The 22,884-nt window shown below is 43.1% G+C and overlaps 1 protein-coding gene across 13 annotated transcripts in view; it reads right to left on the minus strand.

The window, feature by feature from the left end:
- LOC144730006 (E3 ubiquitin-protein ligase rnf213-alpha-like) overlaps nucleotides 1-19,094 on the minus strand; it is a 141,623-nt gene extending 122,529 nt beyond the window's left edge. For 2 of the 13 annotated variants that reach the window (XM_078610478.1, XM_078610451.1), the window contains exons 1-8: nucleotides 18,854-19,094; nucleotides 14,422-14,519; nucleotides 11,387-11,570; nucleotides 8,652-8,749; nucleotides 2,478-2,525; nucleotides 1,821-1,995; nucleotides 1,237-1,334; nucleotides 120-200 (exon numbers count right to left, since the gene is read on the minus strand). In XM_078610478.1, coding sequence (XP_078466604.1) covers nucleotides 120-200; nucleotides 1,237-1,334; nucleotides 1,821-1,995; nucleotides 2,478-2,525; nucleotides 8,652-8,749; nucleotides 11,387-11,570; nucleotides 14,422-14,512 — 775 coding nt within the window. In that variant the 5' untranslated portion in view covers nucleotides 14,513-14,519; nucleotides 18,854-19,094. Of the gene's footprint in view, nucleotides 1-119; nucleotides 201-1,236; nucleotides 1,335-1,820; nucleotides 1,996-2,477; nucleotides 2,526-8,651; nucleotides 8,750-11,386; nucleotides 11,571-14,421; nucleotides 14,520-17,988; nucleotides 18,121-18,734 lie in introns of those variants that run through there. The other 11 variants (XM_078610487.1, XM_078610459.1, XM_078610468.1 and 8 more) reach the window with 11 other exon arrangements.
- Between the last annotated feature and the right edge of the window lie 3,790 nt (nucleotides 19,095-22,884).

Raw genomic sequence — 22,884 nt, forward strand, 5'->3', positions numbered from 1 at the left:
TAATAATAAGCTGTAAAAATGGGTTGAAAATTATAAAAACTAAATTCAGGTTAGTTTTCTACCAGCAATAGTTGTGCTTGTTGCACAAGGCATCAGGGTGACATCAGTGCAAACATCACTTTGGTCAATGTGCTCAACAGTTGGTTGTTCACCTTCCACGATGGTCAATGCCTCTTTTATTTGGCCATCACCGTCACCATCTGAAAGCAATGCTTCATAATTACTTCATAGCACAATCATGTAAGAGCATTTAAAAAGTTAAGGGGAATTCCAATAAACTAGACACTTATTGTAAATGTATAATTCTGTTAATATAGTATTAGGTGTAACCTCAGTAGTTTATTTGTATATCACGAAAAAAAAATATGAACACAACTGCCCACGCACACAATGCATACATGTATGCACATTTATGTATTTGTACATCTGTCTGAATATAAGGCCTATAACAGTTCACCAAATCAGATTGACTGTTAAGACTCCATACACATATAATTTGTGTATGAAAATTGTTCATGAAATAATCTAATTATACATACAGCAGCACACGAAGTGTAAAGACGTGACCAAACCTGTACAAGTTAGATGGAACAACAAATAATAGACCTGCGATGGAAAGAAATGTAACAAAAAAACCTACAATTCTTGAATTGAATCACAACCGACAGGGTGACTAGTTACATGCCTCGTGTGTACACGTGTCTCATCAAGTTTGTTAAAATTCAAGTAAAACCTGTAATAACGCACAGCGAGAAGAACCACCGGTTACTGACATCACCTTGATTATTAATACACAACTGAATTGGCTTTGGCAGGACATCTTTCTAAAAGCAATCATGGCTGATTGCCAAGACTAACAACAGAGAGACAGCCAAAGGAGTGAACATGGATGACAGGATAGCCACTGTGGAGATAAAGCGATGGGGCCAGCTCATGTGCAGGAGCCAGTTGGTATTGCGAGGATCATGAGGGACTGCAATAACTTGGATGAGTCACGTTTCAGCAATAGATCTCATGATGATGAATGTGCTTTTTTACACCGACCTACCCATAGCTCATTGATGAAGCTTAGTACTGGATATGTTACTGCCAAAAACCAATGTTGAACCTATGTTACTAAAATTGTGTGTATGTGCTTATGAAGGGAAACTGATGTATGCCTACATACTGTGCTATAGTGACGGTTGTTTGAGCTTTTTGGACTTTTGTTACAAAACTCCAGGAATACTTATTTACCAGTAGATTTGCTGCCTTCTTCCCGACAAACACCATCATTTCTGCGTTCCTTGACAGTTAGTGTTGTGCCAGCTGCTGCAGCAACGCTTTCTTCATTGCTAAATAATGAATAAAATAAACTGATAATGATCCAGAGCTTTTTCATTCACAAAAACAGAACTTTAAATAATTATCATGAATTGGTTTGTACATTACATATATTAAATACATACTTCAATTGTTTAATTTTGTTTAATCAGATTAAAATTGAAAAGAGACAAGGAGGCTTATTTTCAGGAGTGACTCGGTATGGCTTTAAGAAGTTTTAAAACAAACTCCAGTTTTTAACCAACTTCAATAAGCCTCCCCTTATAAATAACAGCACATTTCAGCTGTGATATTAAATAAAATTCAAACATTGTATTATGCGATTCAACATCTTGTGGGTTAGATTGTGCAAGTGCGAAGCCCAATCGTGTCATACCCTTCTCCAACTGACACTGCCAAACAAAACATTCTTGGCATTATACTTGCACATTATAACCAAAAACCCTCACTATGAATCATAATATTGGTGGCCAAAACCTACATGGAAATCCTATTACCTTCCAGTAGTTTTCTTTTTTCTATCTTTTTTTTTATTGTCCCGTGTCCCTTGCTGTCTAGGCGATGCTTGTGATTCTCCAGTTGAGGCCTGAGAGACTGCTGGGGCACTGTCACCCTGCTGCTTGGTTTGCAGAGGAGTCCCAGCATCTGCTGAGCCATGCTGCCCCGAAGCAGCTGAAAAAATAATGTTGTAAAAACTCTATCAGCTTCAAAGTCTCAAGGATGAGAGCTCAGGATCAATGAGATGAGATATTTACAGACGTAAGCACATGATGAAATCCGTAATATTTAACTCCTATTAATAATGCAAAACAGCAATACTATTAGAAATCCATATCGGGTTTGTGTAATACTAGGCACACATGTGCAATGTCCACTCCATTGACAACAGCTGTCAAACAATCGAATGAAAAACAAAATGGTTGAAATATTTTAAGGAAACGCATCGCTTCAGTAGTGATGACTTCATAGCAACCATTAAAGCACAACTTATAGCTAGAGTAATAGCAAGCTGTAAAAATGTGTGCAAAATGATAAAAACAACTAAATCCAGGTTAGTTTTCTATCAGCAATAGTTGTGCTTGTTGCACCAGGCATTGGGGTGACATCAGTGCAAACGTCACTTTGGTCAATGTGCTCAACAGTTGGTTGTTCACCTTCCACGATGGTCAATGTCTCTTTTATTTGGCCATCACCATCACCATCTGAAAACAATGCTTCATAATTACTTCATAGCACAATCATGTAAGAGCATTTAAAAAGTTAAGGGGAATTCCAATAAACTAGACACTTATTATAAATGTATAATTCTGTTTATATAGTATTAGGTGTAACCTCAGTAGTTTATTTGTATATCACGAGAAAAAATACAAACACAACTGCACATGCACACAATGCATACATGTATGCACATTTACGTATTTGTACATCTGCGTGAAAAGAAGGCCGATAACAATTCACCAATTCAGATTGGCTGTTAAGACTCCCTACACATATGATTTGTGCATGAAAATAGTTCATGAAATAATCTAATTATACATACAGCAGCACACGAAGTGTAAAGAAGTGATCAAACCTGTACAAGTGAGATGGAACAACAAATAATATAAATGCGATGGAAAGAAATGTAACCAAAATATCTACAATTCTTGAATTGAATCACAACCGACAGGGTGACTAGTTACATGCCTCGTGTGTACGCGTGTCTCATCAAGTTTGTTAAAATTCAAGTAAAACCTGTAATAATGCACAGCGAGAACAACCACCGGTTACTGACATCACCTTGAATCTTAATTTTGGAGCTTTCGTGACTGCAGGAATTATTCTTTGGTTCTTTCGGTAAAGTCATGTATAAAGATAAAATAATAAATTAAATAATAGCATACGACGTTTCGATCGCAACACAAGCAATCATCATCAGGTATAATGAAATAGCGACATAAAATCTAACCAGAAAACTATAGACAGACATATAAGCAGACAGATATCACCAAGATACATAGAGCGAGCAACACAGGTACAGAGAGGGGTGATCGTCTCTGTGGGGTGGCCTTAAATAGACAGAGGGGGGCGGAGGCAGCGAGAAGGAGGGGTTAGAGACAAAATTTACATGTCAATGAGTACGAGGAGACGCGTAGAGAAGTACGCAGGCTTAGAGGGAGAAAGAAACACACTAAAATTAAATAACCTAGCAAAGTATCGAAATGTTATGTAAAACGACACAGAGAGTCGGTCAACACACAATTAACGCATAGCCTGGTCAATTACGTATTTCAAAGATTGCTAAGTTAGAATTTAAATGTGAAAATTCCAAAGAAAGACAAAAGATAAAAACAAGAGGAATGGAGACACACAGACAGAGCAGAACCTAAGAACGACAAATAACGAGTGTAGACAGAAAAAATTACACTAAATATACAAGCAGAGAGAGAGAACAAAAAACCCAGAGAGAGAGAAAAAAGGTAAACTTGGAACTTCCCCGTAGAAGTGGTTCAATCTTAATTTTGGAGCTTTCGTGACTGCAGGAATTATTCTTTGGTTCTTTCGGTAAAGTCACGTATAAAGATAAAATAATAAATTAAATAATAGCATACGACGTTTCGATTGCAACACAAGCAAGCATCATCAGGTAAAATGAAATAGCGACATAAAATCTAACCAGAAAACTATAGACAGACATATAAGCAGACAGATATCACCAAGATACATAGAGCGAGCAACACAGGTACATGTTGTGTATATGCCCCCCTTTTTAATATTTAAAATTATTTTTTTTTAAGAATTATTCTGCCAACATAGATAATATCAGTTTTTTTTAATAGACGCGGCAACGTGGGAACGAACACGCCCCCACACTCCCACAGAGGCCCCCACACACTAACACAGATGTGCGCACACCTCATTTCAAAGGAAAGAGGGCATGAAAGAAGGGTAATCAAGATCATAAAAACTCCCCGAATTTCACACAGGAGGAACAAGGGAGGGGGGAATGGCAGGCAGAGGGTCGAAATGACACCCTCTCGTAAAAAAACCTTGCAGGGCCGGGCACCGCGGAGGAAGAGATGGTTATGTTTTAACAAAGAAACAGCATTGACGACAAAAAGCACACACGGGTCTTTGAACCATGTTAGATGCACAAGTAAACTTAGCCATGAAGATTAAGCAAACAGTATCTATCCTCACTCCAATTGGAAAGCAGACTACAGTCTGCACCAAAATCGCGACTCATCATTGTTAATTAAATACTGACATTATTTACCTTTAAAGAATTTCTACATGGCCGGGCCGAAGCATCGAAGAACAATTATGGCATCTATTTCGCTCCAAAACAAAATTCCTAGCCGGGATAGCAGATTAAATAATCACAAGAAGTCAAATAATAAGTACGGAATTAAAGTGAATATCCTAGGAGCTAACGGCGAATAAGGCTCTCAAAATTAACCAAACACAACGACCCAGGGGAAGCAGCAACACGACCGTCTTTTTCTTTCCGAGAGGATCTCCACATGCAGGCACAAAAGCGAGGAAACGACCCAATAAAACTCCCGGGCAAGGGCTCAAAGGAAATTAACACGCTCTGGGAAATAAATAAATAAGCGCATGTGCCGGGTGCTTCCACCGTGGAAACAACCGTCTTTGTCTTCCCACAACACGGACAGCAAAAATTGCACACGTGAGGAAATAACATTTCCATGAGAGATCGGGTCACGATGAAACATCGGGAACACGGTTTCGGCATAACTGGGGCATAATGGAATAAGTCGCATTTCAACTTCCAAACCAAAACAACTTAAGCTGTGTGAGACAAAAGATATGATCCCCGAGCGAGGGCGGAAATAATTAAGCTCGCTTAACGCGTAGGTTGTCGCGACAAATATTATTCAGGAACAAAAACATGGATTCGAATATCTCTTTATATATATATAACTCGACGCGAATCATCGGTCTGGCTAATGGATATCTTCGTTGGCGCCGTCACGAGCCCCCCCCTCTTCCAGAACGACACACAGCTGTGTCTTCAAAGCTAATAAACACACGGACAAACACGCACGCGAAACACACGGACGGACACACACACACGGATGCAGATGGCCCCACCCACAAGAAGGTTTTATGACAGACTTTGAACAACTCGGGAAACTGAGTGGATATTCTCGATATAAGCCAAAAAAAAATCCATTCAACACAGATCGTCAGGGCCTCTGGCCCCATCACACATCGTCAGGGCCTCTGGCCCCATCACAGATCTTCCGGGCCACGGGCCCCACCACTTCGTCCGGGCCACGGGCCCCACCAAACAGATCCTCACCGGGGCTCCGGCCTCCATCTCTCTCACCGGGGCTCAGGCCCCCCATCTCATCTCGTCGCCAACAACGAAGGAGCTCTTCCGTCATCCAAAATGACGATGTTCGCGGGGTAGCGACGTGCATTGACAAGCTGAGGTCTGCACCACCTAAGAAGAATTACTACACTGAGCCACCGAGCTGCGAGTGAAACGGACGGAGATTCCAGCTATCACTCTCGAGCCAACAACTTCAACCCAACGTCAATACCAGCAACGAACGAAAGCATCGTTCATCGCCAGAGCGACAACCGACGAGAACCGACTCGTCATCCAGCAGTGGAGAGAAAGAGCGAGCCACCGCGCCGTCAGCTACAAGAGCGCGCCACCGCGCCGTCAGCTACCGAGATCGCGCCACCGCGCCGTCAGCTACAAGAGCGCGCCACCGCGCCGTCAGCTACAAAGATCGCGCCACCGCGCCGTCAGCTACAAGAGCGTGCCACCGCGCCGTCAGCTACCGATAGCGCGCCACCGCGCCGTCAGCCGAGAGCGCGCCACCGCGCCGTCAGCTACAAGAGCGCGCCACCGCGCCGTCAGCTACCGAGAGCGCGACACCGCGCCGTCAGCTACAAAGAAGGCGACACCGCGCCGTCAGCTACAAAGAACGCGCCACCGCGCCGTCAGCTACCGAGGGCCGCCAAGCGCCGCCAAGCGCCGCCGCTCACCTCCCTGTGGAGAAAGTCGCGGCTGCAACCCGCACGGGCGAGAGGAATCTGCGAACCAGGGTCGTATCACCTCCCCCACTCACAACCTCCAGGAAGCACATACACACACACGCACACACCTACTTCCCGCGGGGCATGCAAGAATTTATCCAAGAGACAATCCACCTCTCTCACAATGGGACCAACCCTAGACAATCATCAGAAGACTAATTATAAAGTTTGAACACCAGCTGGCCGTAAGGAATCGTGGCCCTCTGAGTAATTAAGAATCCGTCGGTTATAAGAGTGTGAAGTTTTTTTTTCTTGTTTTTTGTTTCTCTTATCGCATAAACGACCAATAGATTCGTCGATGCAAACTAAAATCCTCGAAATCCTCATTGCGAATCGACCGTGCACAAAGAGAGAAAATCTTGTCAAACCAGTTTTCTTTGTCTTAGAGTCTCGCGGAAGAATTAATTAAAAAACCGAGCCAAATTCGCTCTCCCGCAACACGCCTCACCCACCATTGACTCCAACCTTCCGTTAAAAGGATTTCACACTTGCCGATGAATCTATTGACATATACTTTCGCCTCTTGGGTATAATAAGTGATTTTTATTACCGCAAAATGAAGTGTGTCATGCTTGGTTTCAAACTCGGCCAGTCGCCGATTGTGATCGATACCAAAACGAACTAATGAGATGCCTGGTTGTTAGGAGGGTTTTTAGTCATTAAGTTCGTTAAATGCATAAGAGTTTTGAGTTGTTCTCGCAAATGCATAAGTGTTTATTCATTCATTTTAGTCAATGCTTAATCTCGTAATTGCATAAGAATTTTAGTTATCCATATTAGTCGAAGGCACAATATCGAAAATGCATAAGAGTTTTGAGTTATTCAATTTAGTAAATGCATAAGTGTTTATTCATTCATTTTAGTCAATGCTTAATCTCGTAATTGCATAAGAATTTTAGTTATTCATATTAATCGAACGCATGATATCGCAAATGCATAAGAGTTTGGTTATTCATGAATTATTGACGCATGTTCGACCTGCATGATAGAATGTCACATGCTTGTTAGAATAAAATTGCTTAACACCAACTGTTCGAGTGCTTCTTTCCAAGTCCATGCAAAACCATCTTATTCTTGATAACTGTATCCTGTGATGAGATATGAAAATGGAGACCTAAATATCATAACACACACTAGGATAATCGGTAAACGTTTAATCATTGATCATCGTGTTATCCTGATTGACATAACTCTGGATAAACGAAGCTGAGCCTAATTACCACAACTGCTCACATTAACATCATCGCAAGCATCCGCATAAATTACTACGATTATCTCCGCGATTATCATAATTTATGCATACGATTACTCACACCATCATAATGTATGCATATCATTACACGCATTATCATAATTTATGCATGTTAATACACACATTAACATAATTAATGCGATTTGCGCATTTTTCGGAAAATTATTAATTTTTATTATTTTCATCAAAATTTCATAACTCCAACACATACAACATACACCTAGCAAAGTATCGAAATGTTATGTAAAACGACACAGAGAGTCGGTCAACACACAATTAACGCACAGCCTGGTCGATTATGTATTTCAAAGATTGCTAATTTAAGGCCACCCCACAGAGACGATCACCCCTCTCTGTACCTGTGTTGCTCGCTCTATGTATCTTGGTGATATCTGTCTGCTTATATGTCTGTCTATAGTTTTCTGGTTAGATTTTATGTCGCTATTTCATTATACCTGATGATGAGTGCTTGTGTTGCAATCGAAACGTCGTATGCTATTATTTAATTTATTATTTTATCTTTATACGTGACTTTACCGAAAGAACCAAAGAATAATCACCTTGAATGTTAATACACAAGTGAATTGGCTTTGGCAGGACATGTTTCTAAAAGTATTCATTGCTGATGGTCAAGACTAACAACAGAGAGACAGCCAAAGGAGTGAACACGGATGACAGGATAGCCACTGTGGAGATAAAGCGATGGGGTCAGCTCATGTGCAGGAGCCAGTTGGGATTGCGAGGATCATGAGGGAATGCAATAACTTGGATGAGTCACGTTTCAGCAATAGATCTCATGATGTGCTTTTTTACACCGACCTACCCATAGCTCATTGATGAAGCTTAGTAATGGATCTGTTACTGCCAAAAACAATGTTGAAATTAACCTATGTTACTAATATTGTGTGCATGTGTATGTGCTTATGAAGGGAAACTGATGTATACCTACATACTGTGCTATAGTGACGGTTGTTTGAGCTTTTTGGACGTTTGTTACAAAACTCCAGGAATACTTATTTACCAGTAGATTTGCTGCCTTCTTCCCGACCAACACCATCATTTCTGTGTTCCTTGTCAGTTATTGTTGCGCCAGCTGCTGCAGCAACGCTTTCTTCATTGCTAAATAATGAATAAAATAAACTGACGTTTATTCACAAGAACAGAACTTAACAAAACAATAATTATCATAAATTGCTTTGTAACATTACATATATTAAATAAATACTACAATTGTTTTATTTTGTTTATTCAGATTAAAACTCAGAGACAAGTAGGCTAATTTACTGGAGTCACCAGGTATGGCTCACAAGAAGTGTTAAGGAAAGTCCAGTTTTAACCAACAACTTCAATAAGTCTCTCTTACAAACAACTTCTAATTTCAGTCATACATTGTGACATGAAACCAAAACTCAAACATTGTATTATGTACAATTGGTTACGTAGAGTGCAAAATAAGTTCAACATACATGTGATTCATGATTATTAATCAGTTAGTATGGCAGGGAGAGGGATGGTCTCGGACGGACTGGGCCTTGGCAATAGACATGAGTTATTGGGACGTGGAATGCCACATCACTGGGGGGGGAAGGAGCCGGAGCTGGTGGAGGAGGTGGAAAGGTATCGACCAGACAGTCGGCCTTACCTCCACACACAGCATTGGCACTGGAACCAAACTTCTCGAGAGGCCCCGGGCGGGTGTGGGGATACTCGCAAGCCCCCGACTGGGTACTGTTCAGTTGGAGTTTGTCCCAGTGGATGAGAGGGTCGCCTCAATAATGAGACTTCAGGTCTCAGAAAGAAAAACTCTGACTGTTGTCTGTGATTATGCACGAAACAGCAGTTCAGAGTATTCGGCCTTCTTGGAGACGGTCAGTGCAGTGCTCGATATAGTGCCGCCTACTGACTCCATAGTCTTACTGGGCGACTTCAATGCTCACATGAGAAATGATGGAGAAACCTAGAGAAGCATGATTGGGAGGAATGGCTCCCTTGATCTGAACCCAAACAAAGAGATGTTATTGGGATTCTGCGCTAGTCATGGAATGTCAATAATAAACACTGTTTGAACCAAAGGATGCTCATAAGTGTACTTCGTACCAGAGCACCTTGGGTCAAAGGTCAATGATTGACTTTATAGTTGTATCATCGGACCTAAAGCCGTATGTTCTGAACACATGGGTGAAGAGAGGGGCAGAGCTGTCAACTGATCACCACCTGGTGGTAAGTTAGATTTGATGCTTGGGGCACCAATCAAATAGACGTGGAAGGCCCAAACGAATAGTGTGGGTTTTCTGGGAACATCTGGTGGAAGACCCAGTGCAGAAAGATTCCGGGAAAACTTATCCTACACTCCAGGGGAGGTTATGGACCTTGAGTCAGAGTGGACGATGTTCAGGACCTTGATTGTCGATACAGCTGTGAAAAGCTGTGGCCTGAAGGCAGTTGGTGCCTGTCATAGTGGCAACCCTAGGTCCCGCTGGTGGACACCAGTGGTGAGGGAAGCTATGCTCGGAAAAAGGTCACCCGACACAATTGAGAAGTACTGGTTTTCCGAGAGAGCAACAGCGGCAGCAGTCGCTGAGGCGAAAGCGCAGGCAGGTGAAGAGTTTTAAGAGGCCATGGAAAGGCACTACTGGGCAGCCTCAAAGATGTTCTGGCAAACCATTTGATGCCTTAGGAGGGGTCGACGGGACGTGGCCCAGGCTGTTCTCAGTAAGGGTGGTGTAACATTGAACTCAACTAAGAAGATAGTCGAGAGGCGGAAGGAACACTTTGAGGAGCTTCTCAACCAGGCGGACATGCCCTCCTCTCAGGAGGCAGCCAAATAAAACAGCTGGGGGGGGTCGGATCCATCACAGCTGCTGAAGTCGCTGCGGTGGGTCAGGGCCTTCGTAGTGGCAAAGCTGCTGGGGTGGACGAGATTCGCCCAGTTGTTGAAAGCGCTGGACTATGTAGGGGTGTCGTGGTTAACAGCCTCTTCAATGTTTTATGAAAGGGGGGTATAGTACCTCTGGATTGGCCAACTGGGGTCATAGTCCCTATTTTTAATAATGGGAACTAGAGAGTGTGCTCCAACTACAGAGGGATCACACTCATTATCATTTTTCCATTGACTCTCATGTTAAAAGCTGAGTTACGTTTCAGCCCCAAAATGTCCAACTCTTGAAACTACCTTCATTCCGTGAGAAATACAAATGATTATATTACTTTTAAGTAATAAAACATGAAATGTAACACTTAAGATACATGAAGAACCACAGTTCATACAGGTGCCTATTCTCAGCATCTGCAATGAATTAGAGCCCGCCCTACCACCCACATGTGCGCACACAGCACAGCAGAGCTGGTAGGTATATTGAACTGCTTTCGCACCATACGTAGCCAACCGTGCTAATCAGAGGTGCAGGGGCAAGAACAAGAAACTACACATAAAAAGCAGTTCTAAAGAAATTAGTTTTCCATTTAGATTTAAAAGTGCATAGCTCCAGTGGCTTCGGAATATCGGAAGAGCATTCCAAGACAGCCGCAAAAAAACATCTGAAAGCACTCAACAAACAACTGCGGGTGGTGGTGCGCCCCTGCCGCCACAGAACAAATTTGATCTCTCCACTCGTTTCTACAAGAACATTTGCTTGTTTTGCGAATGAATTGGTCTAAATGCAAATTGCTCATTAGAGCAAAATCTCACAGAAAGAATGCTCGTGAAGCGAGACTTGCGTGTATTGGTCGCCCAAACCTACATGTACATCAAATTACCTTCCGGTAGCTTTTTTCTTTTTATTTCTATTTCTTTTTTTTTTATTGCCCAGTGTCCCTTGCTGTCCAGGAGATGTTTGTGATTCTCCAGTGGAGGCCTGGGAAGCTGCTGGGGCTCCGTCACCCTGCCCCTTGGTTTGCAGCAGAGTCCCTCTTGCTGCTGAGCCATGCTGCCCTAAAGCAGCTGAAAACAGAATTTTGTTAAAACTATAACATCTTCAAAGTCTCAAGAAGGAGAGCTCAGATTCAATGAAATGATTAGGTTTACTTCAGGTATGTGCAATTACAAAATCCATGATTGAATTGCTGTTAATAGTGTAAAAATGCAATATTTTATGAAATGCATGATATTGTGTTTGTGCAATACTAGGCCCACATGTGTAATGTCCTCTCCATTTACAACTGTCATTAAACAGGTGAATGAAAGAAAATATACAGGCATCCCTCGATAATTAAATAACATTTATTATTTTATTATTTTTATTTTCTATCTACGTGACTTTACCAAAAGAACCAAGAATATAGGTGTCCCTCGATTTATGAACGGGAGGCGTTCTCCAAAAAAACATTCGTACTACGGGGATGCGTTCCCAGCCTTTGTAACTTAGCATTTCATATAACAGGACCCTGCGGGGTGGGCTGGTAGGAATAATACTTAGTACCGGTACAGGGATATCGACCGGGCTGGGTGGGGAGGGGCTGGGTGGGGAGGGGCTGGGTGGGGAGGGGCTGGGTGGGGAGGGGCTCGGTGGGGAGGGGCTGGGTGGGGAGGGGCTGGTCACCCCGTGGTGTCCTTATAAAACTCAACGTTTAACCTACTCACGCCGGCTTGTGCCCGCCCTCACAGTCGGGCATATTTGCGGAATACACCACGCCGCTGTTGACCCTGGCCATTGACCGAGCAACCCAACGTTCCTACCAGCTCCCTCCGCAGGAATGTGTTCTATGTTCCACTCAGTCCGTATTTAGCCGCCTATTCTGTTGTTCCACTCGGTCGACTGAACGGGTTTAAGGCAGTGACTGGAGAAAATGTGTTGCCCGTAGTGTGCAAAAAACTCATCTTGCTGTGATTTGCTTACTAATGTAAAAGCGGGGGTGCTGCATCATTGTTTTTAATTATAATATCACTCAAATATTGGTGGGGGGAGAGGGCGGGGGGGGGGGCAGGGCTGGGTGGCGCGTTTTACTTCTCGGTGGTTTTGTTTGTGTGCAGATAATAAATCGCAACAAAATTGAAGCAGAGAAGTGCACCGCCTCCTACACCAGTTGACAGCCCCCCCCCCCCAACACCCCCCAACACCACCCTCAACACCACCCCTCCCACCAGCCCTCACCACCCCCCCACCACCCCCCACCACCACCCAACCACACCACCACCACCCCACCACCCCCCACCACCACCTTCTGCACTAGGCCTCGCGAAGCCTCCCGCACTAGGCCTCGCGAAGCCTGCCGCACTAGGCCTCGCGAAGCCTTCCCTGCAGTAGGCCTCGCGAAGCCTTCCCTGCAGTAGGCCTCGCGAAGCCTTCTCTGCAGTAGGCCTCGCGATGCCTTCTCTGCAGTAGGCCTCGCGATGCCTTATCTGAAGTAGGCCTCGCGAAGCCTGCCGCACTAGGCCTGGCGAAGCCTTCTCTGCAGTAGACCTAGCGAAGCCTTCTGCACTAGGCCTATCGAAGCCTACTCTGCAGTAGGCCTCGCGAAGCCTTCTCTGCAGTAGGCCTCGAGAAGCCTTCTCTGCAGTAGGCCTCGCGAAGCCTGCCACACTGGGCCTCGCGAAGTCTTCTCTGCAGTAGTCCTCGCGAAGCCTTCCTTGCAGTAGGCCTCGCGAAGCCTTCTCTGCAGTAGGCCTCGCGATGCCTTCTCTGCAGTAGGCCTCGCGATGCCTTCTCTGCAGTAGGCCTCGCGAAGCCTGCCGCACTAGGCCTCGCGAAGCCTTCTCTGCAGTAGACCTAGCGAAGCCTTCTGCACTAGGCCTCGCGTAGCCTTCCCTGCAGTAGGCCTCGCGAAGCCTTCCCTGCAGTAGGCCTCGCGAAGCCTTCTCTGCAGTAGGCCTCGTGAAGCCTTCTCTGCAGTCGGCCTCGCGATGCCTTCTCTGCAGTAGGCCTCACGAAGCCTGCCGCACTAGGCCTCGCGAAGCCTTCTCTGCAGTAGGCCTCGCGAAGCCTTCTCTGCAGTAGGCCTCGCGATGCCTTTTCCGCAGTAGGCCTCGCAAAGCCTGCCGCACTAGGCCTCGCGAAGCCTGCCGCACTAGGCCTCGCGTCGTGCTTTTCGTGCACAAATAAGGCGATTAAATGTATCTCGTCTGTGTTAATAAATGTATCTGTGTTAAAAAAAACGTGCTGCGTTTCAGTAAAGTAAATTTGAAGCGAAGTTTAAAGTTTCGCCGTGAGGCGCCGGAAGCGACGGCCATCTTGTTTAGTTCACAGATCGCAGGGGGAGCGGGCAGCCATCTTGTCGGACAGGGTCATGCCAAGTGTTTGCAGTAGGGGGCGATGTTGATACACGGACGGACGGACGGACACATTAATCTATTGGTGGTCTGGTCCACTTCGTTCCTACCAGTATAAACACTTCATAACTCACCATTCATATTGTAAACAAAGACGTTAAATTTAACATATTATATTTATACTGTACAGTATTACAATTAAAAACTGACAAATAACAGACGCATAGTGAAGATAGTACTGTATAGCGACAAAAGTATTATTTATTCCTTTTAGTGTATTTTTAAATAATTGCCTTTTGTGTAAAATAACGGTAAAATATCCAAAGGTTGTTGCACTGGAACTTTTTCGAATATATGCATATCGAGGTATTATTGTCTGGTTTAAATATTTAAGGAAATGAGGCTTATGACCACTCCACATGTACTAATTTGTGAGACACGATGGTTAACAAAACCAGATTAATGCCCAACATTTTTTTCAAAATGTATTGTTCAAAGTTGTAATATTTGCATGGTGGGCGTGGTATGTAATAAAAATGACAGCAGAAAACAAGAATGATATTTGTTATTGTTGTGTTATTCTGACCTGGCCTGCATTCAGGCTGTAACGGGTTCCCGCATTCACCACAAAACTTTTGGCGTTCTTGACAGATCGTCTGACAGTTTGGGCACTTCATCGCATTCCTGCAACAAAGTGAACAATTCCAATGTTGTTATTCCACATTCAGAAATGTACACTGCCGATCTAGAGCACACGTTTAAGCATGATTACTGTGGGTCATTACATGGACAATCCTCCTGACCCTCTTATCTCCAGCGTGGAAGAGTAGGCCAAAATACCTTCCAGAAGGCGATAGGGGGGCTCTCTAGATCTTGCTGTTGCAGTGGGCACCCTTCCACCAACAGTGGCCGTGAGCAAGCAATTGTAGGGCTGCACCTCTAACATCTAAACCTTTACTTTCAACCTCCATCGACCACTTTTCCAAATTCCCACCAAAAACCATCCACACTGCAGACAATTGGCATGGCAAACATCGCCCGCCTCAACTCATTCAACTCGTAGACCTACTGTTACAAAACCTCATTGTTTGCCCTATTTAATGTATTGTTATTTACATATCCTTCAATCATCGTTGTGCTATATAGTATTTAAAAACTAGTTCATGAAGTCTGTCTTCGCCAGGCAAAAGTTTTAAATAATATAATGAACCTGATGATTCTTTACATTTTTGTTATCTACGATCAGACACTAACTACTAAAATAAATTGTATTTTTCCACAAACAAAAACCACGAAAATTGTTGATAATTCTATTAAACTTTTTATATTTAAATACGTACCCATAGGAAACCGCTCAATCTAAACAATCCATTATTTTATTAGAAAGAACCAAAAATAATTAACTGAATAATCTGAGGGGAAGCTCTCCTATCTTTTACCGTTTTTGAATTGTTCAGATGTGAACATCATAAAATGCGTATCTTTTCATTCAAACCGCTTGAAACGCAAAGAGCTCAAAAACAATCTTAATTTTGGAGCTTTCGTGACTGCAGGAATTATTCTTTGGTTCTTTCGGTTAAGTCACGTCTAAAGATAAAATAATAAATTAAATAATAGCATATTACGACGTTTCGATTGCAACACAAGCAATCATCATCAGGCATAAAATAAATAGCAACAAAAATCTAACTAGAAAACTCCTCTCTCCGCCCCCGTCCCCCTCTCTATATTTAAGGGACCGTCACAGAAACGACCTCTCTCTCTGTGCCGATGTGTTCTCTCTCTGTGTGTCCTTGTGATGTCTGTCTGCTTGTATGTCTGTCTATAGTTTTCTAGTTCGATTTTTGTTGCTATTTCTTTTATTCCTGATGATGATTGCTTGTGTTGCAATCGAAACGTCGTAATATGCTATTATTTAATTTATTATTTAGCTACTAGGATAATATCCGGCACTGCCCCCCCCCCCGCATATTCTGCATCGGTTCCCCTCCCCATTCCATTGCTAAATACATTTACAATGTACAGTGACAGGTCATGGCCAGAATATCCCAATTTTTAAAATGCATTTTTTTCAATTGGGATCACACACAGCAGCAGCAGCAGCAGCAGCAACATCGCCCCCTACTGCGGAAACTTGGCAGGGCCCTCCTGAGAAAGTCTTGAGACTCGATAAGACTGTGCTGGGTAAACAAGCGTCAAGAGGAATCACAACAACAATAATAACTACTGCTGTTGCTATATTCTTAGGTTTTTTCGGTAAAGTCACGTAGGTAAAACATCAAAATTAATGAAAATAAAATAAAAACAAAAATCACGACGTTTCGGAGGCAACACAAGTCTCCGTCATCAGGTGGGACCGTCACAGCCGAATTAGCTGCAGTCACAAAAGCTTCAAATCTAGAATTACTGCTGTTGCTGACATGGCCCCAAGCCAAGCACCAGCGCCCGCCCCCCTTATTCATGATGGGGGGCCCGGGGCGCAGTTGCACCACCTGCACACGCGGAGGGCACCCGCCACCGAGTCCCCCCCTCCGCCACTGGATCCCCCTCTGCACGGGTGCCACCGTGCAGTGGTTCATGGCGGCGTGTTCACAGCAGCGTAGATATATAATAAGACACTCGGAGTTGTGAGAGCTATTTTTTATACTGGTAGGAACGAAGTGGACCAGACACCAATAGATTATATCGTCCGTCCGTTTGTCCGTCCGTCCGTGTAGCAACATCGCCCCCTACTGCAAACACTTGGCATGACCCTACAAAAACCTTTAGACTCAGTGACGCTATCCTGGTAGCAACATCGCCCCCTACTGCAAACACTTGGCATGACCCTACAAAAACCTTTAGACTCAGTGACGCTATCCTGGCTAAACAAGTGTAACATTCCCTTATACTGTAATTCCCTCAGAGAGCTTTTAATTAAACATTTAAATTAATGAGGCTTTCCTGGCTAAATACGTGTAACATTCCCTTATAATTCCCTGAGATAGCTTTTAATTAAAACTTTGAAATTAAATAAAAAAACTCACAGCGCCCTAATAATTCCCTGAGATAGCTTTTAATTAAAACTTTGAAATTAAATAAAAAAAAACTCAGCGCCCTAAAGCCTACAGCTAGGCCTAAAGCCTAGAACTAGGCCTGAAACTCTCCCTTCGTATCGTACCCCCGCGTGTGTGAAAGGGAGTTATGTTTAACAATGTTACATTCCCTCAAGTTTTTAAATAGAAACATTTAAATTTAAAGCTTTTACATAAATCATTAAAACATTTAAATTAAAAATTAACTCACAGCGCCCTAAAGCCTACAGCTAGGCCTAAAGCCTAGAACTAGGCCTCAATCTCTCACTTCGTATCGTCCGATTAGGTGTAGCAACATCGCCCCCTACTGCAAACACTTGGCAGGACCCTACAAAAACCTTTTGACTCAGTGGGGCTTTCCTGGCTTAACAAGTGTAATAATACATGTTTATATTCTTTGGTTATTCGTTCCTACCAGCCCACCCCGCAGGGTCCTGTTTATGATTACACGCTTTTATTTAACTCACTCTGTTGTTGTTGTCGTATCCTCAAATCTTGTAACTCAATTTTGACCAATGTGCTATCGACTGCAAAGTTGGTATACTTATGTCATACTGATGACAATACTATATTCTATAAGAAATATATATTTTTTAACATTTTTTATGTTATGTTTCGGTTTGGGTCCAATTGTCCACGCTCAACTAACGTTGGCTGTAAATCACCACGGCCCCTTACGTTATGGCAAGCTTCGGGGCCACTTCCTGGAGTCGTGGACTTCTTCCATTACTAGTACGGTACATTTAATTAAAGCGTGTTTAAATTTTTTTTAATATTACTTATTAAGGCCTGTCTTGTTGGTGGGTGGGTGAGTGAGTGGGTGAGTGAGTGCGTGAGTGGGTGAGTGCGTGAGTGGGTGAGTGGGTGAGCGAGTGAGTGAGCGGGTGGGTGAGCGAGCAGGTCAGTGGGTGGGTTATCGGGCTGTTACCACTGTGCCGCTCCCAGACTGCGGAACAGTGCTCTGGCGTTACTAACAAGACAGCCAGAGTCGTTAGAGTTGTTGTTAAAGTGAGCCTCATGGCGGTACCCCAGGGTACCATAGTCGCCCGGCTCTCGCATAATTTCCGTGATGCAGTCACCTTTAGTCTGTTGATGGTCGGCGATGCGGCAATCGACTCATCTCGACGAGCTGTACACGATGCACTATGCAAAGTTGAATTTTCGATCACGTTTTTTTACGATTGATTGGTACCCCAGTCGCGGAGTTAAGTTCACCCCCGGGAGAAAAAAATAGTGTCCCAGAAATAAAAGATTTAATTGCCTCGGCAAAATATTGACTTAAAGCTTTCGTGACTGCAGCAATGCATATTATTTGGGTCTTTCGGTGAAGTCACGTAGATAGAAGAAAACATAATTTAAAAAATCACGAAGTTTCGGTCACAACACAAGCAGTCGTCATCGGGTGACGTCACCAGGAGATTGCTTGTGTTGCGATCGAAACGTGATATTTGTATAATTTTATTGTTATTATTTTTTTGTTATTACTTCATTATTTTATTGTTATTCTTTTATTGTTATTACTTTATTATTACTTTGTTATTATTTTATTGTTATTATTTTATTATTATTTCTATCCACGTGACTTTACCGAAAGACCCAAAGAACATGCCTCGGCCACTCTATTATTAAAGGCCAAGTCTCAACTTGGCCTTCACTCCCTGCCTCGTGCTGCCCATTGACCCTGCAAGTTCTGTTTATGTCCGGCTTTAACATACACGGGGCGCGTTTAGAACTGCGGATGAAAGGCGCCTTGCTAATTATTATTTATTATTACCAGAAGTGAGTGTTGTAACCTCGTCAGCAGTGAGTGGTGGTGTCACCTCACCTGCAGTGTCACCTCACCAGCAGTGTCACCTCACCTGCAGTGTCACCTCACCTGCAGTATAACTTCACCTACAGTGTCACCTCACCTGCAGTATAACTTCACCTACAGTGTCACCTCACCTGCAGTGATCGCGCCGCGCACTCTCCACGTCTCCGGCAGCGCCCTCCCACCTCGACTCTGACCCCCCCGCCCCGCCCGGCGTAGACCGACGACACTGGACGAGTCCCTCTCGCTCCTAGCTCACTCCTCTCTCGCACCGTCGCCACAACTCGTGAGAAGAAGAAGCAGCAGCAGCTCTTGCTGCGGCTGACGGCTGGGGACGACTGAGAGGATCCACGTGGGGGCCACAGGGGGAGGGGGGAAGGAGGGGGGAGGGGGGGCGTGACGCGTCGTTCCGGGAAGGGGGCGTGGCCGTGACGCGCGGCCTTCTCGGCAGCGTCGTCGTCGACAACGACTCGGAATCTCATCAGAATTCAGATAAATGTCGATGTGAAGCTTTCGTGGCTGCAGGGATTCATGTTCTTGGTTCTTTCGGTAAAGTCGCGTAGAAGGGAAATAATACAATAATAAACATAAAGCAATGAAATTCTTTTGACGTTTCGATTGCAACACAAGCAATCATCATCAGGTGTGAAACCCACAGCAAGACATTTTTTGAAAAAAGTGGCGAAACGTGAGAATTGTATTGTTTTATTTTTATTATTTCCCTTCTACGTGACTTTACCGAAAGAACCAAGAATAATAGTATTATTTTCATGTTACGATCATGGACGTTTGTGTGGCTGCCCTACCCGAGCGGCATCACACACGTGCGCGCGTGTTTCATGTACCCCTCGTCTTGGGAGGGGCTTTGTTGTTGTTCGTTTGATTTGCGGTGGCGAATCCAAGCCAGGAATGGACATTCCACATTGACAGGTCGGGGGGATATCCCATCCATGCGATCGCCCCTGTGAGCTCCGAACCATGTGTTTGATTCCCTTGGGCCGATTTATTTCCTAAGCTGAAAGCATCAGTTACCGCAAATACTGGAAATCAAATATACCTGGCAGGCCCCTGCTATAAACAGCACAGTATAATGTTTTGCTTGATTTGCATTAAAACAATAGTGTCGTTATCCCAGCACCACCTGACACATCCAATTAGTAAGGTTTGTCACCTAAACAAAACGTGACAGTTGCTACTTCAGCACACCGGCGTGTTGGAGTGGAGACCCACATCATAATTTGAGTACGACGCTTCTCTGGTGATTGCAACCAGCTTCATCGGGCGATTTTTTTTCCAGAATTGCGAAGAAGTCTTTCTGTTATGATCTTAAATAGAGTAAATGTGATGTCACCGCTGTGAGTCTATTTGGTACGAAGATCAGAGGGGGGGGGGGCTAATGTAATCATGAATTACAATTGATGTTAATCTGAGAATATGCAGTACATATTACCAGTTGCATTAGTCAGTTAAAACATGAAAACCTGAATATGCATGAAATTAAAAGGTGTTATCACTTAATAATATGCCTCCAAGGAACACTAAGCCTGGAGCTATCAGAACGGTTAACATTTTAATTTCTCACAATTTAAATAGATTACACTGGTCAACAAAAAAAGAAATTCTGGCCTGAACTTTTGCAGCTGTTTTAGACAAATTTTAGGGTGCCGATTCCAAATCTGATCTCAGATTTGCTCTATCACATCTCATTTTTATGCTATCGGCATACCCCATTTTCATTGATTTTACCCGAAATTAACTCTGTCACTTATGATTGCAAGTTGTTGCGAGTCAGTGACTGCTTTAGTGTTAAAATATGGTGCTGTATTTTTAGGATAGTGTGTTTATAATATCATTTTATGTAGATATCCACATTTATTTAATATTTTTCTTCTGCAGGGCGTGATCTAACAATGGCTACAACATCCGAAAGAAGGAAATGCAGTAATGACCCAGATATCTGCTACATCTGTGGCAGCTTCACTGTGCAGGATCAAAGGCGCAACATCAATACCTTTGTCAAGAATGTTTATCTTGCCTATTTTAAAGTACGACTTGGAGACCAAGACAAAAATTGGGCTCCTCACAAAGTGTGCAAAACCTGTGTTGAAACTTTGCGATCATGGTCTAAAGGAAAGAATGCTAAGCTGAAGTTTGGTGTGCCAATGGTTTGGAGAGAACCTACAAACCATTTGGATAACTGCTACTTCTGCCTTGTCAATGTAAAAGGTTTCAATAAGAAAAACAAACAACACTTACAATACCCAGATATCCCATCTGCCAGACGACCAGTTGAGCACTGTGAGGAAATACCTGTGCCTGTATTTATTGAGCTACCAGAGATTGATGTTGAATCCCTCAGTTTACCTGCTTCTACAGATGATGATGATGCTCAGATCGAATATACGCCATCTGATGCAGATTGTGATAAAATGTCTCTGTTTAGTCAGCCTGAATTGAATTATCTTGTAAGAGATTTGTATTTGCCAAAGCAGTCTGCTGAATTGTTGGCTTCCAGGCTGCAAGAGAAAGGACTACTCAGACCTGGCACTAGTGTCTCCTTTTATCGTAACAGAGAAGCAGCACTGCGAAAGTACTTCCATTCAGAAGGTCAACTTGTTTATTGTAATGATGTTGAAGGGCTTCTTCTCAATATGGGACTGCCCACATATGATTCAAGTGAATGGAGACTTTTTATTGACAGTAATAAAAGGAGTTTGAAATGTGTGTTACTTCACAACAGAAATATATATGGTTCAATCCCAATAGGACACTCTGTAAAAATGAATGAAGAGTATGCCAACATCAATATTGTTCTGGATAGATTGGAATACCATGTTCATGGATGGCTAATTTGTGTTGATTTGAAAATGGTTAATTTTCTGCTGGGTCAGCAAGGAGGTCACACCAAATACCCTTGTTTCCTGTGCTACTGGGACAGTAGGGCTACATTAGAACACTGGGTTAAAAATAACTGGCCACCAAGAATCAGTTTGACGCCTGGTGACAAGAACATCAAGAATGAGCCTCTGGTTGATAGGAATAAAATTGTATTTCCCCCACTACATATAAAACTTGGGTTAATGAAGCAATTCGTCAAAGCTCTTGATCACACTGGAGACTGCTTCATCTATATATGTTCAACCTTTTCAAGTCTCAGTGCCAAGAAGAAAAAGGCAGGAATATTTGATGGTCCTCAAATAAGAACACTCATCAGGGATCCACACTTTGTTACAACAATGACTGCGGCAGAGGCTAGAGCTTGGAATGTATTCTCTGATGTGGTGTGGAATTTCCTTGGGAACAGGAAAGCGGACAACTATCGAGAGATTGTGGAGGAGCTGCTCTTGAGTTTCCAAGCACTTGGATGTAGAATGAGCATCAAGGTTCACTACTTACATAGTCACTTGGCCCAGTTTCCAGAGAACATGGGTCACGTGAGCGAAGAGCAAGGTGAACGCTTTCATCAAGACATTAAAGTTATGGAAGAACGTTACACTCTAACATAATGGCAGATTACTGCTGGTCCTTGATGAGAGACATTCTACAAGCTGTACATCGGAGATCGTCAAAGAAGAGGTCGTTTATGCAGATGTAACATCACTATTGTGAATGACCTTTTTGTACATATTTTTCTTATCTTCACAATGCAATTCTTACATGGTAATATACATTCACTCTCATTGATATGCAGTCACTCTCACAACTTTGTGCTACGGCTCATTAAATGTTTGTTTCATTATTATTGTATATTGTATCTTACCTTATTCTTGTATGGATGTCTGTTTAGCTATTCGTATATGAGCATAAATTTGCTGTTTTTATTGAAAATGCAATATTTGATATCTCAAAAACCTGATGTGATAGACAAAAACTGATTCCAGATTTGGAATCAGCACCCCAAAATTACCTTAAAACCGTTGGAATATCTTATGCCAGAAAAAGTGTGTTGACCAGTGTTATCTTATTAGTCTTGGCCAGTAATAATTAGGCATGTGCTGCAACTGCCTACAGTTGTGTTTGTGAGTATTTAATATTTCTTTTATGTACTTTTCTCGTCTGACCAACATAACATTCGCCACAGGAGCTATGAATCCTGTACATACCCTTTTTTGATAGCTTCGGTAAATCATCTTTCATACCAGATATCAGTTTTTGTATTTTATAT

The sequence above is a fragment of the Lampetra planeri genome, chromosome 2 (genome assembly GCF_965212315.1).
Source record: "Lampetra planeri chromosome 2, kcLamPlan1.2.h2, whole genome shotgun sequence".
In the NCBI taxonomy this organism is placed as follows: Eukaryota; Metazoa; Chordata; class Hyperoartia; order Petromyzontiformes; family Petromyzontidae; genus Lampetra; species Lampetra planeri.